Here is a 13,991-nt window from a genome sequence, read left to right as displayed (position 1 = left end):
TCTTTCTAATGCAGGGGAAGTTTTACAGCTGCTCAGATCCATCCAAGCTGACGGAGAAGGAGTGCAGGTAAGAGCCCAGCGGGGCAGCAGGCAAGGAGGGGAAGGGGGCGTGTGGCTGTTCGCGTGTCTGCAAGGGGATCCTGCAGCCAGAAAGAAGGGGCTGGGAGGTCTTTTGCTGCTGTCCCTCGCCCTAGGATAAACGTAGCCCAAGGCCATGCTCCCCTCCCAGGGACAAGCGGCCCTGGGCCAGCGCGGCAGCAGGAGGGGGCCGTGCCAGGTGAGCGCCGCATCCCTTCTGCTGCAGGGGTGATTTCATCGACTACGTGGACGGGGACCCGACGCAGATCGAGCTGAAGAAGCGTGTCTGGTTCCACAACGACTTCCACTTCAACAACGTCTTCTCAGCCATGATGTCGCTTTTCACCGTCTCCACCTTCGAGGGCTGGCCAGAGTGAGTCCGGTGTGTGGGGGCCTGCCGAGGGCCGGGTCGTGCTGGGAGCAGGTCGCTGCCCGCAGGCTGATTGCCAGCCAGGAGCTGGAAAGCCTGTGCCAGGGAAAGAAGAGCTGCCCAGGCTGAGGAGCAGGGCTAGCCACCCTGGTAGGGGCTGGAGAGTCAGCAGGGTGATCCCCGCAGCCCAGTTCCACCCCTGCTGGATTTGGGATTTCTCCAGAGCTCTCCATAGTCTGCAAGAAGACAGATGGTCTTCCCCCCCCCTTAACTAGGGTCTCTGTTGCCTTGCTTTCCCTCCTGTAGGCTGCTATACAGGGCCATTGACACTAATGATGAGAATAAAGGCCCTATCTACAACTACCGGGTGGAGATTGCAATGTTCTTCATCATCTACATCATCCTCATTGCCTTCTTCATGATGAACATCTTTGTGGGCTTTGTCATTGTCACCTTCCAGGAGCAGGGGGAGAGCGAGTACAAGAACTGTGAGCTGGACAAGAACCAGGTACTGGAGCTGCTGGGACGGGGCGAGGTGGGTCCAGCCCTTAGTGCTTAGTGGGGGATCGGCACCAGGGCAGCACGGCAATCTTTGGAGGCAAGAGGTGGCTTTGGAAACACGGTCCCGGGTGGGGTGTCTGGGTGCCTTTGCAGAGGGCACAGCAGGTACTTGGTCATTGCTGTCCCTGGCCCATGGCACGTGGGGCTGAGGAAGAAGGGGGGATCCGGCTGGTGCTGGTGGGGCTGTGCACTGTCACTGGTGGTGCTGGCTCCGTGCTCGTGCCCCTGTCCCTGGTGTGTGCATCTCCCCAGCTTCACTCCTCCCCTGCTCTCCCCAGCGCCAGTGTGTGCAGTACGCGCTGAAGGCTCGCCCGCTGCGGCGCTACATCCCCAAGAACCCCTACCAGTACCAGATCTGGTACGTGGTCACCTCCTCCTACTTCGAGTACCTCATGTTCTTCCTGATCCTGCTCAACACCATCTGCCTGGGCATGCAGGTAAGCGGGGAAGTACTGACCGTGGGCGGTGGTGCCCCCCTGGGACCCTTGTGCCCGTGGCACCGAGCAGGCTGGGCTCAGCCCTGCTGCCTCAAAGCTGCTGGTGTGTGCTCCGCAGCCCTGGGGAGAAAGGGGGACGGGTTGGATGTGGGGTACCCAGAGGAGGGGCTGCAGCAGGGGGGATTTTTCTCTTTTGCTGCAAGTTTTCCCAGCCACAGGTCTGCGGTGGGCTGGTCTCCATGCAGCCCGTGCCACTGGGCTGACACGGCTCCTCCTGCCTTCTCTCAGCATTACAACCAGTCTGCGGAGATGAACCACATCTCAGACATCCTCAACGTGGCCTTCACCGTCCTCTTCACCCTGGAGATGATCCTCAAGCTCATGGCCTTCAAAGCCAAGGTGAGGGCAGGGCGCAGGCTGGAGATCAGAGGAGGGCTGTTCGATTCCCTCATCGCGCTCTCCTTCCCCTGGGCTCCAGCATCCATCTCCTCCTTGGCTTGATTCTTGGATGTTCATTCCTCTTCTCTCTGGCCCTCCCCCGCCAGGGCTACTTCGGGGACCCCTGGAATGTCTTTGACTTCCTCATCGTGATCGGCAGCATCATCGATGTCATCCTCAGCGAGATCGATGTAAGTGCTGGGCTGCTCGGGCACGAGGGTGTCCCCACGCCCCGTCGCTGCTGGCGCCTGCCCCAGGGCGAGCTGGGGGTGCCGGAGTGGTGCCCAGCTCCGTGGGGCTTTGGTGGCCTCTCTTCTCCCCTCTGCTGCGTTCGGAGGAGGGACAAGCCACGTGGCGTGGGTGTTTGGAGGTCACAGCCGTGCCCCTGTGAAACTTAGGGCACTGTATAAACACAGGGGACCATCCCCAGCCTAGCAACTTGTCGTGTTGTCCCGTCCCTTCCCAAAAGCCTGTAGGGGCTGGGATGCCATGGAAAACAGGACCATGAGCAGCAAGATGCTGCCCCACTCGCCCTGCCTGTCTGCTGTGTGTGCCCACCTCGACAGGTCCGGGTGGCCATCCTCAGACTGGGGCAGGTGGGCAGAAAAAGGGTTCCCCTGCAGCTCCCTGTACCCACAGGGCGCTGCTGACCACATACACCGGGGAACTGCAGCCAGTGGTTATATGCTGATAAATGCTCTACTGGGAGCATTTTCAGAGCAGTGCTTGTAAACCACTGTGCCACAGCACTGGGAGCTCCCCAGACCACAACCAGCTCTAAAAATGCCCCTGTGCGCCGGGAGGTCATGCGCTGCGTTTGGCAGACCCGACGGTAACTGTAGAAGCAGCTGTAGGGTCGGGTAGGTGAGGTTAACCCTCTCTGGTGACTTTGCACGTCTCCTCTCAGGAGCAGGGCTTTATCTGGCAGAGCTGCTGCCATGGCCACCCCCGGGAGAGTCCTGCAGCCTTTCTCCGTGCAGAGGACGAGAGGCTCAAGGGTCCCTGGATGAGTGAAACCATCCATCTTTCTCCCAAAACATTCCTCCCTGCATGGCCCACACCTCGATACTGCCATCCTCCGAGCCTCTGGGCTTCTCAGCCTTGATGATTCCCAAATTTCCTGCCAGTCCCAGCAGCTTTCAGCTGCCACCAAGCCTTCCAAGACCCCATCCTTGGTCCCCCAGCTCTCTGTGCCTGTGACCTGGTTTCCCGTGGCCTGCAGTCCTTCTGTGGCACCTCCACGGTCACCGACAGAAGGACAGTGCTCATCCCCCGTGCCCGTCTTTGTCCACACCTGAGAGCACGGCTCAGGCTCCCCAGGGCTGCCCCAGCCTTCCTCCACGTGCCTTCTTCTCCACCCAGTCCTCATCCCTCCCAGCACTGCCATCCAGCGATGCGTAGTGGGATCAGGACGGGGCAGGGATCGCAGCCTTCCCTCCCCTTCTGGTAACCCCCCTCTCTGCCCAGGGGTCAGGGCGAGGTGGGTCCGTCCCTCCTGGTCCCCAGGAGCCGGTTGCAATCGCTGCACCCCCACAGGTCACCGTGCAGGTGCGGGCACACCTTGGGGGCTGCAGCCTTTTCGGGAGGGTGCCCCTCGACAGCCGATTTCCATCTTTCTTCTGCCTGTGCCGCCACCTTCTGCAACCTCCCCCTGTCTCTCGTTTCTCCCTCCCTCCTGCTGACTCTTTTATTCTCTTGGCAGACTGTCCTTGCCTCCAGCGGCGGATTGTACTGCCTCGGCGGGGGCTGTGAGAACATCGTAAATATCAGCTGCACGTGCTTGCAGTGGACCCCTTTCCCCTTTGCTGCCTGGGGCCGTCCCAGCCCGCCCGCGGCTGGCGTTTGCACGTGTCCTGCATGCATTAAGATGCCCCGAGCCCTGCTGCTCTCCTCTGCTGTGCACATCTCGCCTCCAGGAGCCCAAGGGCCAGGCTCCAGAAACGGGGAGAGGTTGGTGGCAGGGTCCCACGTGCAGCACCGGAGCCTGGTGCATCTCCGTGCCCCCAGGGCATCTTCTCGGGGGTCCCAGGGCCCCAGTGCTGGGAGCTGCAAGGCCAAGGTGGCCTGCCCTGAGCGCTGTCCTGGTCCTGCTGGGTGGGGATGTGGCCACTTCCCTGGCCACTGTGCTTGCTGAGCGCTAGGAAGGAGAAAGGCGAGAAAAGGAGGGGTGGGGAGAGGAGGTGGTGGCTTTCAGTGCAGCCCTGGGGACTCAAAAATGCCATAACGGGGAAATTGGATCTGCTGCAGGGCCTGGGGGTGTCTGAGGGTGGGTTTTATTGCCCTGACACCTCTGGGAGCAGGTGGGTTGGGTGATGGGAACGAGGGGGGTCAGCACGAAAGCTCTGGGAAGCCGAGGGGAAGCAGGAGGGGTAGCAGAGGTGCGACGGGATGGACATTTGCTCGCGGCACTTGGTGAGCGAGAATGGGGCTGTGCTGTGCCAAAACAACCTCCCCAGCGGGTAACTGAGCCCCCAGCGTCTCCCACAGCCCATGTCCCAGGTGTCGCAGCCTTACGAGCCCAGGGCCTCTGTCTGCTGCCTCCCCTCCGCCTGCCCCTTCTGGGACTCCCTCTCAACCCAGCTGTACCCAGCCCCCGTCCCCGACTGTTCTCCCCCCGGGTTGGGGTCCCACAGCCACCCCAAGAAGCGGAGGCACCGCTGCAGGATGCTCGCCTCCCCAGAGCCACCCTGCCCTCTGTCCCTGCTATGTCACATCAAAACCCTGCTGGGATGCTCTCAAATCAACTCTTGTGTGCGATAGCTGCCACCTTGAACCCTTCCTGTGCCTGGTGCCTGGCCCAGAGCTCACCTTACAAATAGACCCCAAGGTGGCAGTGTAACAAATACATAGTGTGTGCAGGGTGAGAGAGCAGAGAATGAGCCTGTCCTGGGGCAGCCCTGGGTAGGGTAGGGTAGGGTAGGATAGTTGGAAGGAACCTTCAAAGCTGATCATGTCCAACTGCTTGACTGCTTCAGGACTAACCAAAAATTAAAGCATGTTACTGACGGCATTACCCAAATGCCTTTTTAACACGTCCAGGCATCAACCACCTCTTGGGGCATGCACTGAACGGCACGGCTCTCCCAGCCTGCGCTACGGCATGCCTTTCCCCCTGCCGTGTCCCATCCCTACCTAGCAGGACTCCTGTAGGGTCCGTGACTGCTGCCCCCCTCTGTCCGCAGGACCCCGATGACAACTCCCGCGTTTCCATCACTTTCTTCCGCCTGTTCCGCGTGATGCGGCTGGTGAAGCTGCTGAGCCGGGGAGAAGGCGTCCGGACCCTCCTGTGGACCTTCATCAAGTCCTTCCAGGTTTGTGAGGAACACACCAGCACGTGTCCTGGGCTGGCAGCAAGCTCTGAGCAGCAAGCTGTCCCATCCCCATGGGACGCCGGGGTGCTGCCCCCCCAATAACTCCAGCCCCGACCCGCTGTCTCTGGGTGTCCTCTGGTGCTGGGCTGCCTCTCACCCGAGCCGTGATCCTTTTGTCGCAGGCTCTGCCCTACGTTGCCCTCCTGATTGTGATGCTTTTCTTCATCTATGCTGTGATCGGGATGCAGGTGAGAGGCGCAGGGGGGGGATTTGGTCTTGAACAGGGACCTGACCCTGGGAGCAGCTGGGGAGATGGGGCAGGGGGGGACTGGGTCCTCTGCACGGCAGTGCCGGCGGCTTTGAGCACAGTGGGACTGTCTTGCCCTGGTCTCCGAGGATGCACAGAGTTAACGCAGCCCGAGCACCTCCTCCCATCCCCAGGCTGCAGCTAAGGCAACCGAGGCACACACCAAATAGCGCTTTCTGAGTCAACAGCATGACGCAGACACGCTGTCACCAGTGCTTGTGCCTGGTTCGTGAGATCTCCTTGTCTCGGGTGCAGCGCAGCATCGACAGGGGCGCTTTCAGCATAGGCAGGGGTGTCCAAGCTGCTCACGAGCCCCAGAACAACCATGTCCCCCCTGGTGTCACGCTCTCTTTTGGAGATACCCGAAGCCAAATAACCAAGACAAAGAGGAACTCCTGGACTGGGGTCCTCTGGAGGGTGGGGGTGCCTGAGGAAAGGTGCTGGGGGCCTGATGGTCTGATTTACAGATGTTTGGGAAGATCGCCATGGTCGACGGGACCCAGATCAACCGAAACAACAACTTCCAAACCTTCCCACAAGCTGTGCTGCTGCTCTTCAGGTCGGTACTGCCTCAGGGAGCAGGCAGCTCCAGAATGGAGCTGGGCTCCGAGCTGACATGGGAGCCTCCCGGCTTGGACTGAGGGACACCAGCGTTTCTGCAGCTGATTGATCTCTTGCCCTACAGAAAAAAGTCTGGGGGCACCGCGGCATTTCTGTTCTGCATGTTTCCCTCCCAGACTTGATTTTAATTAGTGAATTTTCAGGAAAAGCGAGGGGAAGGGAGAGTTCAGCCCAAGGTTTTCCTTGACCCCAAATGCTTCGCTTTGGAGCTTGCAATAGCAGGCTCCCACGCCCTCCCTGCAGCAGTGCAGCGAGCCCAGGATCCTGCCCTCTCCTTTCCCTGCTCCCTTGTGTACGGGGCTGGTCCCTGCGGGCCCAGCAGCCCTCCAGGAGGGGCCGGGTCCAGCGGGCATCCCCTTCTCCCCAGGTGTGCGACAGGGGAGGCCTGGCAGGAGATCCTGCTGGACTGCAGCTACGGGAAGCTGTGCGACCCCGAGTCCGACTTTGCCGAGGGCGAGGAGTACACCTGCGGCACGGGCTTTGCCTACTTCTATTTCATCAGCTTCTACATGCTCTGCGCCTTCCTGGTACGTGGAGCTGCACATCCCCGTTAGTTCCTCCCCGTATCCCCCACGTGCTGCTGCTCAGCCATGCACCGGTGCTGGCTCCTGAGAGGGAAGAGCTGCGTGTGCCGGCCGCATCCTGCCGTGTAATCCCATGGGGTGGGGGGCCTGCCTCTGCGTGGGGTCACCAACAGCATCCCCTGGCTCCAGGGAACCCCGGCACCTTCTTGTCCCTGACCCAACGTGCGTCTGCCTGCGCTTTGCCCCCTCGCCGGAGCCCACGGGCTGCCCTGCCCTGCTGTGCGCGGGGTGGGGGGGTTCACGATCCCGTTGTACATGGGGTGGGGGGTCACGGTCCTGCTGCGTGGGGACCCACAGAGGGCCAGGGCATCCTTCACACCCGCCCCTCTGCCCCCAGATCATTAACCTCTTTGTGGCCGTCATCATGGACAACTTTGACTACCTCACACGCGACTGGTCCATCCTCGGACCCCACCACCTGGATGAGTTCAAGCGGATCTGGGCTGAGTACGACCCCGAGGCCAAGTGAGTGACCGCGTGTGCACGGCAGGGGGTGAGGGACATGGGGGGGACGCTCTGTGGGGGCCGGGGTGGGCTGCCCTCTCTGCTGAAACCTGGGGCCAGCAGGGCCGTGCGAGACTCAGCATTGTTTGGCATTTAGATCCTGGCTTCTCAGAGGTGGATGTGGGCTTGTCTGTATGTCCCAGGGTTGGCACAAGCCATCAGGAGTTTTGGGGACACAAGACTCCCGTTTCCCTGCTCACCCAGCCCTGGTGGTGCTGCCAACTCTTCCCATGCCACCTTTATCTGCCACCTTGCCTTGGGGAACAGTTGTTTTCCCCAAGAGGAGCACAGGGAAGTAAAAAGACTTGCCCACCACGCAGACCACGAAGACAAACCTACCCAGCCCCTCCCCAAACCACTGTCCCCCCCCCCTTGTCTGCCACCACGCTGCTGATGCAGCTCGTTGCCTCTGCAGGGGCAGGATCAAACACTTGGACGTGGTGACTCTGCTGAGACGTATCCAGCCTCCCCTGGGCTTCGGGAAGTTCTGCCCGCACCGTGTAGCTTGTAAGGTAAGAGCCAAGGAGAGGTGGGTGCGTGGGCATGGGGCACCTTCCCCAGGCCCTCCCCGCATCCTCCCTGGGGAGGCTGAGGACACAAATTCAGCCAGCTTTCCACTTTCATGCTTTATACTCGTGCTCTGACCTCTGGTTTTTAACGGAGAGGAGTCTTCCAGAGGCGAGGAGAGGTGCTGTAACCTGCATGGAGTTGATGCATTTCAGGGTCCTGAAGACAAGGACCTGCCTGTGCTCACCTCCACGCCCAGGGGATGATACCCATGGGCTGACCTCCTGCAGCCCTCGTTGCAGAGGAGTTTCCAAGCTATGCTGGGTGCTCCACATCTGCACCTGGGGCAAGAGGGCAGCGCTGGGGCTGAGTACACGGCCACATCTTCTGGGCTGTCGAGGTTTGTCTCCAAGGGCTGATAGCACTGAGGGAGCTGGAGACTCTGCAGTCTTGGGCACACTTTTCCACACTTGGCTCTCTGCACGAAGCCAGGATCTGTACGAGGCTCCCAGGAAACCATGTGGGCAGGAGCTCAGGTTTATACCTCCATGGGTATAAACCCTCAGGGGTCTTGACCAAGCTTGTTAGGGGGTTGATCCCCAGACCCCTCATGGCAGCCTGGTGAGCTTTGGGGGGGATGGAAGGCAAAGCAGCACGACCCTGAGAGCAGCACCGTGTTTCTCCTGCTGGGGAGAGCAGCCAGCCTGCTCTGCTTCGTGGGGACATGGTTATCGGTTTGCTCTGCAGCGTCTGGTGTGCATGAACATGCCCCTGAACAGCGACGGCACCGTCACCTTCAATGCAACCCTCTTTGCACTGGTGAGGACAGCCCTCAAGATCAAGACAGAAGGTACGGGGTGCTCGGGTCTGCTTCCATGGCGCGGTGGGGGGACCCTCTCCTTGTGCTGCAGGCTGCCAGTTATGCACTGTTCCCCCCCTCTGTCTGGTGACCTCAGGGCTTCTTGTTGGTGTGGCAAGACCCTCTGTTGCAGCCCCCAGCTTCATACCATTACCTTGTTGGACCAGAGACCATGGGCACGTGCATGGGGCTGCTCAGGCCAAGCCTGGAGGGCATTATGAGTTTCAGGGCTGTGTGTTGCAACCCTGAAGAGCAAACCACTGGCATCCCAGATGGGTAACTTCACTCTGAAGAGCTCAGGAGCTGTTCTGACCCAGTTCCAATCCCTGCCTCAGTGCACAGCCACCGGGCTCCCTTCCTACACCGTTGAGTGTAGCCTGATCTCCCCCTGCGCTGGTTGTTCCAGTTTTCCATCTCCCCGGGTATGTTTAACCTCAGACTGGAATGGAAGAGGGTGGCTGCCCTTTGAATTCAGCTGTGCCGGGGTGGAGTTGCTTTCGCCCTCTTCCTCGCCAGCAGGGCGGTTTGCAAAGCCCTGCCTTGGTAAGAAACCACACCAGCTGGTTTCCGTGCCCGTGGGTCAGGCAGCATCCCCCAGGCAGCCCAGGCAGGAGCGGGGCTGAGGCCAGCCTCCCCCAGCAGCACGGCGCGGTGCTTCCCCTTCAGCCGGGGTGGGGGACACCGGCCTCCAGCACCGGGCAGGAAGCACTGGGAGGATCACAGGAGATCTGAGAGCAGGCGTGAGGACAGACTGGGCTTGCAAGACAGCAGGAGTGGTAAAGCCTGGGAGAGCACGGAAGGGGGGGTTGGAGCCTGCTGCTGATCATCACAACAGAGACCACGGCACTCATGTTCCACCCGTTTCCTAGCTCTGACTCACCCTGTAGTTAAGGTCTTTTTGCTAAAATCAAAGCCTTATTCCTACAAAGCTCCTGTTTGATGGGTGGTGTCACACCCTGGAAGAGCCTGGCCGGGTTTCCACACGCTTTGCCGTCCTTCACGTCCGCTTTCCCTTGGGAACGAACCACCCCGTCCCTCTCGCTTTTCTCACAGGTAACTTCGAGCAGGCCAACGAGGAGCTCAGAGCTATTATCAAAAAAATCTGGAAGCGAACCAGCATGAAACTCCTGGACCAGGTCATCCCACCTATTGGAGGTATCTCACCCCGTGCTACCTCCCGGGGGGGGCAAACAACCCCGGGGCTCAGCCGCTATGGCGATTCGGGGCCTCGTGACAGGCAGTGCCATCAGGTTGCTCTCCTCCCTTCCAGATGATGAGGTGACAGTGGGCAAATTCTATGCCACGTTCCTCATCCAGGAGCATTTCAGGAAGTTCATGAAGCGCCAGGAGGAGTATTACGGGTACCGTCCCAAGAAGAACCCCGTAGAGATCCAGGTTAGTGGTGCTGAGAGACCTGGGTGCCTGGCGCACCCCAAAGCACCCCTCATTGGGAAGAGGAGAGGGGATCAAGAGGAGAGGGGCTGATGGGGGTGGTCCTGAGCAGGACCTCTGCGGTCAGAGAAACCTGCACAGGAGCCTCGGAGGATGCTGTCAGGGTGGGATTGGGGAGGAGGCATCTTTGTGCCCGGTCAGAGCAGCAGGGATGTGCCCAGCCTCTCCTGACCTTCTTACAGGGAGGAAATCACTTTGTGGTGGAAACAAAACAAGGCCCGAGAGTGCCGGGTGAGGGAATGAGCCAGGCCCCTGCTCAGATACCTGTGGGTGAGGGACAAAGGCCCGTCTCCCCCTTGGGCACCACTGGCCCAACCCATTAACGGGCTGCCCTTAGCAAACCCCTTTGTGGGGCAGCGTCAGCCCAAAGCTGTTTCACCAAGCACAGGGCCAGCGGCAGGGTGACCACGGCCTTTGCCCTGTTGTAAGGCCTGGAGACCTCCTGAGCGTGCCTCATCACCGTTCCTTCGCCAAAGCCCCACGTGAGAGGGGTTTTGGGGCCAGGCCACCTCCACCCATGCCTTCTTCTCCCCACCAGGCCGGGCTGAGGAGCATTGAAGAAGAAGCAGCTCCGGAAATCCATCGAGCCATCTCTGGGGACCTGATGGCTGAGGAGGAGCTGGAAAGAGCGATGGTGGAGGCTGCCATGGAGGAAGGGATATACAGGGTGAGCACAGCGCATGGGGCACCCCACAATTTGGTGGGGGCTCAGCGTGGCAACCAGCAGGCCTCGGAGATGAGCCTGACCATGGCAGGCAGTTTGGGCCACCACGATTATATCAGTGCTTCTGTCTTCTCCCTGAGCATCGGGACATCCTGGCCGAGTCGCCCTGAGCAGCATGTTCATGGTCTGAATTTTTGGGTAGACCTGTGTGGTGCCAGGAGTTGGACTCGATGATCCTTGTGGGTCCCTTCCGTCTCGGGATATTCTATGATTCTATGTTACTCGCCTCAGTTTCCCCGTCTATTTTTATAGACCCTGCTCATGTGCCTGGCAGGGATGCGATGAACGCAGGGCCCCATCCACACCTTCTGCCAGGCTAAGGCAGGACAGCTGGGTGCCACCACCACCACAACGGGGTCAGATCCACTTCTCGCTCCCTGCTGTTCCCACTGGCCCCCAAACACGTTTCCTCCCATGGGAATGGTCCCAAAGCCTCCCAGAGCTCCGGGCCTACTCTGACGCCCTCCCCGTTGGTTGCAGAGGACAGGCGGCTTGTTTGGCCAGGTCGACAGCTTCCTGGAGCCGAGCAGCCCCCTGCAGCCCCAGGTGGCCAGCCAGAGACCCCTGCAGTTCGCAGAGGTGGGCAGCGAAGACCTCGATTCCCCTGTCTTCCTTGACGAATTCCCCCAGGAAGGCAACACCAACACCAACAACAGCAACCGGCCGGAGGGGTAAGGGCTGGTGAGCCTCGGGTGGGCATGGCAAAGCTGGGGGAAGAGCTGGGGACTGTGCCCTGCAGCTCCCAGGGAGGCTGTGCTGGTGGCAGGCTGCGCGTTGGTCGTGCCCAGGGGCTCCTCATGGGGCCAGGAAAGATCTGGAGAAGGGGCAGGGTTGCAGCAGCAAGCTCCCTGCGCACTGCGGGGAGGAATCAGGGGCTGGATGCCAATGCAGAAGCAGTCCCATAGATGCAGGAGCTCCGTGCAGAAATTTGGCCCTTGAGGTGCGAGGTAGGGGTATCTACTAGATAGTGATGTCCAGAGGTGTTCCCAGGACACACAAGGTAGCTCTAGGGCTGATGTGCAGCCCCATGTATCAGTGTGCACGTCTCCCCGAGCTTGTCCTTCTCGTCATTCCTTCAACTTGGCGCTGTTAGCATCACTGTCTCTGAGTGCCAAGGCCCAGGTAGAGGCCACCAGTGCCCAACATGGGTACAAGAGAAAAGTGTTACCAGTGTAAGAGAATATACTTCTCCTTCTTGGGGTCTCCCCCCTGCTCATCCATCCCAGCTGTGTCCCCCAGGGTGGAGAAGGTGGGGAGGGCTGCATCCGTGGGTGGAGCTGGGTGCAGAGTGGAGGTCCCTGCTCAGCTGCCCCGTCTGCCTGCCCCTGCCAGGCTGCAGTACGAGGACGAGGTGCTGAGGAAGACGGCGCCAGCAGCACCCAGGCCTCCAGCACAGGGTGAGTGTCAGCATCTTTCCTGTCCTGGGGTCCTGAGCCTGCTCGGGGTGCTGGTAGCAGGCAGGAGGAGGAGCTGGGACTTCCAGCAGTCCAAAACCCCTCCACATGGTTCCCCTGGTTTCGATAAGCCTTTCCCACCGGGTCCCCTCTGGGTGGCTGTCGTGGCCTTGCCCTTGTGCCCACCCGATGTCCCCTCCTGTCCTTCTAGGCCGTGACCTCCCCTTCCCTTCGGAGAGGCTGCAGCGGAGGCCGAGCGGGAGGCGAGGAGCCACCTCTGGGCATCGCCCAGCGCCAGGGCAGCACCTTCTGCCCCAGGAGGTAACGGGGACGACGCGGGCCGGAGGCAGCGAAAAGGGGAACATGGGCTGAAGCTCCTTCCCCTCCTGGGCAAGGCCACCACAGCTCCCTGGCTCCCTGCACGCTCCTGGAGCCGGAGCAGAATAAAACGGGGTCAGGATCGCTCCCCCGGTCCTCTGCTGCCCCGTGGCTGGCCGCAGTGCCCCCTCGCCTGGTAATTTGGCTCCTGCCTCAGTACCCAGGCAGGTGGGTAAGGGCTGGTACCCCGCTGTTTGCCCACACTGCCCTGCTGGTCCCATTGCTGGTGGTGCCCTGGACGCGGGAGCTCCAGAAAGATGGGATTGCGTGTACAGGCTGGACACGGTCCCTGCAGCCCTCACATTTACGTGGGAGAGGTTTTCCGTGGGCAATGCCTGAGGCTGAGCTGCGGCTCTCTGCTCCTTTCACCCAGCTGTCCAGAGGGGGTGGCGCTGCGACGGGAGCAGCCCCCAGCTCAGAACACCAGCGGGGTGAAAGCGGAGACCCAAGCACTTCTTCCACCCCGGCCATCACCTTCCTCATCCAGGAGGTAAGGCAGGGGCTGGCGGGGGGAAAGGCAGAGCTGCTGGGGAGGGAAGGGGGCTGGCGGGGGCTGCTCGTGGCACGGTGGGGGATTGGAGCAGGACAAAGGCAACGAGCGTGAGCCCTTCTGCTACGGACTGGGCTGTGACCCCGTCCTCTGCTGCAGGCTCTGATCTCCGGGGGCCTTGAGGCTCTGGCCCGGGACCCATCCTTCGTGGCAGTGACCAGGGACGAGATGGCAGCCAGCAGCCAGCTGGAGATGGATGAAGTGGAGAAGGCAGCTGTGGAGCTGCTGAAGGGAAGAGAAGCACCGCAGGACGCCGGCTCTGTCCCCTGGGACACCTCGGCTGCGTCACCAGCCGGCTCCCCGGGGCTCAGCACAGCTGCCTCCCAAAAATCCAGCCCTGCTGCTCACCCGTGAGCCGCCTGCCACTGTGGCCCCATGGGCTTAGCCCCTTTCAGGACCCCATGGGGGCTACCGGAGCAATGACATACGTCTCCCCACCTTTTTGGGGCTGTGGCTCCGGGATGCTGGTGACGGGACCGGATAATGCTGTGCCAGAAGGGTCTGGCAAGAGCTGGACAGATCATTAAAATGTCCCTGCTGTGTGACTCCGTGGCTTCCCCGTCCCCTCCTTCCTCTGCCAGCCCTGCTGCACAGCTCAGGGCTGCTGACCCAGCCCAGCCTGGGGAGGGGACTGCAAATTAAGGCCCAATTAAGCAGAACTGCAGCGATTTGCAGCCCCCAGCCCCAGTGCTGATGGAGATCCGACCCCGCAGGTCCGTGCAGCAGCCCCAGGTCTAACTGAGAGCAGAGCTGGCCCCCGCAGGGGAATTTCCATCCCTCTGGGTATCTCCAAACACCACGCTGAGGCTCGGGCACTGCACGCCCACCCCACGGCTCAGCTTGGGCTCATCCAGCCCCTGGACATCATCCCGGCCCCGCGGGGGACAGGTCAGAGGTGCCACAGCCAGGGGCTGGG

At 61.0% G+C, this 13,991-nt stretch overlaps 1 protein-coding gene across 1 annotated transcript in view; it reads left to right on the top strand.

Annotated features, from left to right (window-relative positions):
- CACNA1S (calcium voltage-gated channel subunit alpha1 S) overlaps nt 1-13,620 on the top strand; it is a 34,414-nt gene extending 20,794 nt beyond the window's left edge. The window contains exons 23-44 of the mRNA XM_083812287.1: nt 15-67; nt 305-451; nt 755-956; nt 1,288-1,446; nt 1,735-1,845; nt 1,992-2,075; nt 3,587-3,643; nt 5,067-5,195; nt 5,378-5,443; nt 5,970-6,061; nt 6,491-6,650; nt 7,045-7,172; nt 7,627-7,723; nt 8,466-8,568; nt 9,631-9,732; nt 9,848-9,972; nt 10,568-10,696; nt 11,234-11,424; nt 12,086-12,150; nt 12,359-12,468; nt 12,899-13,015; nt 13,175-13,620. Of these exons, the coding sequence (XP_083668413.1) occupies nt 15-67; nt 305-451; nt 755-956; nt 1,288-1,446; nt 1,735-1,845; nt 1,992-2,075; nt 3,587-3,643; nt 5,067-5,195; nt 5,378-5,443; nt 5,970-6,061; nt 6,491-6,650; nt 7,045-7,172; nt 7,627-7,723; nt 8,466-8,568; nt 9,631-9,732; nt 9,848-9,972; nt 10,568-10,696; nt 11,234-11,424; nt 12,086-12,150; nt 12,359-12,468; nt 12,899-13,015; nt 13,175-13,429 (2,682 nt within the window). The 3' untranslated portion in view covers nt 13,430-13,620. The remainder of the gene's footprint in view (nt 1-14; nt 68-304; nt 452-754; nt 957-1,287; nt 1,447-1,734; nt 1,846-1,991; nt 2,076-3,586; nt 3,644-5,066; nt 5,196-5,377; nt 5,444-5,969; nt 6,062-6,490; nt 6,651-7,044; nt 7,173-7,626; nt 7,724-8,465; nt 8,569-9,630; nt 9,733-9,847; nt 9,973-10,567; nt 10,697-11,233; nt 11,425-12,085; nt 12,151-12,358; nt 12,469-12,898; nt 13,016-13,174) is intronic.
- The last annotated feature ends 371 nt before the right edge of the window (nt 13,621-13,991 follow it).

This window comes from Anser anser (assembly GCF_964211835.1).
Source record: "Anser anser genome assembly, chromosome: 27".
Classification (NCBI taxonomy): domain Eukaryota; kingdom Metazoa; phylum Chordata; class Aves; order Anseriformes; family Anatidae; genus Anser; species Anser anser.
Note: the sequence above shows the minus strand (reverse complement) of the source record. Positions and strands in the feature narration are given on the sequence as shown.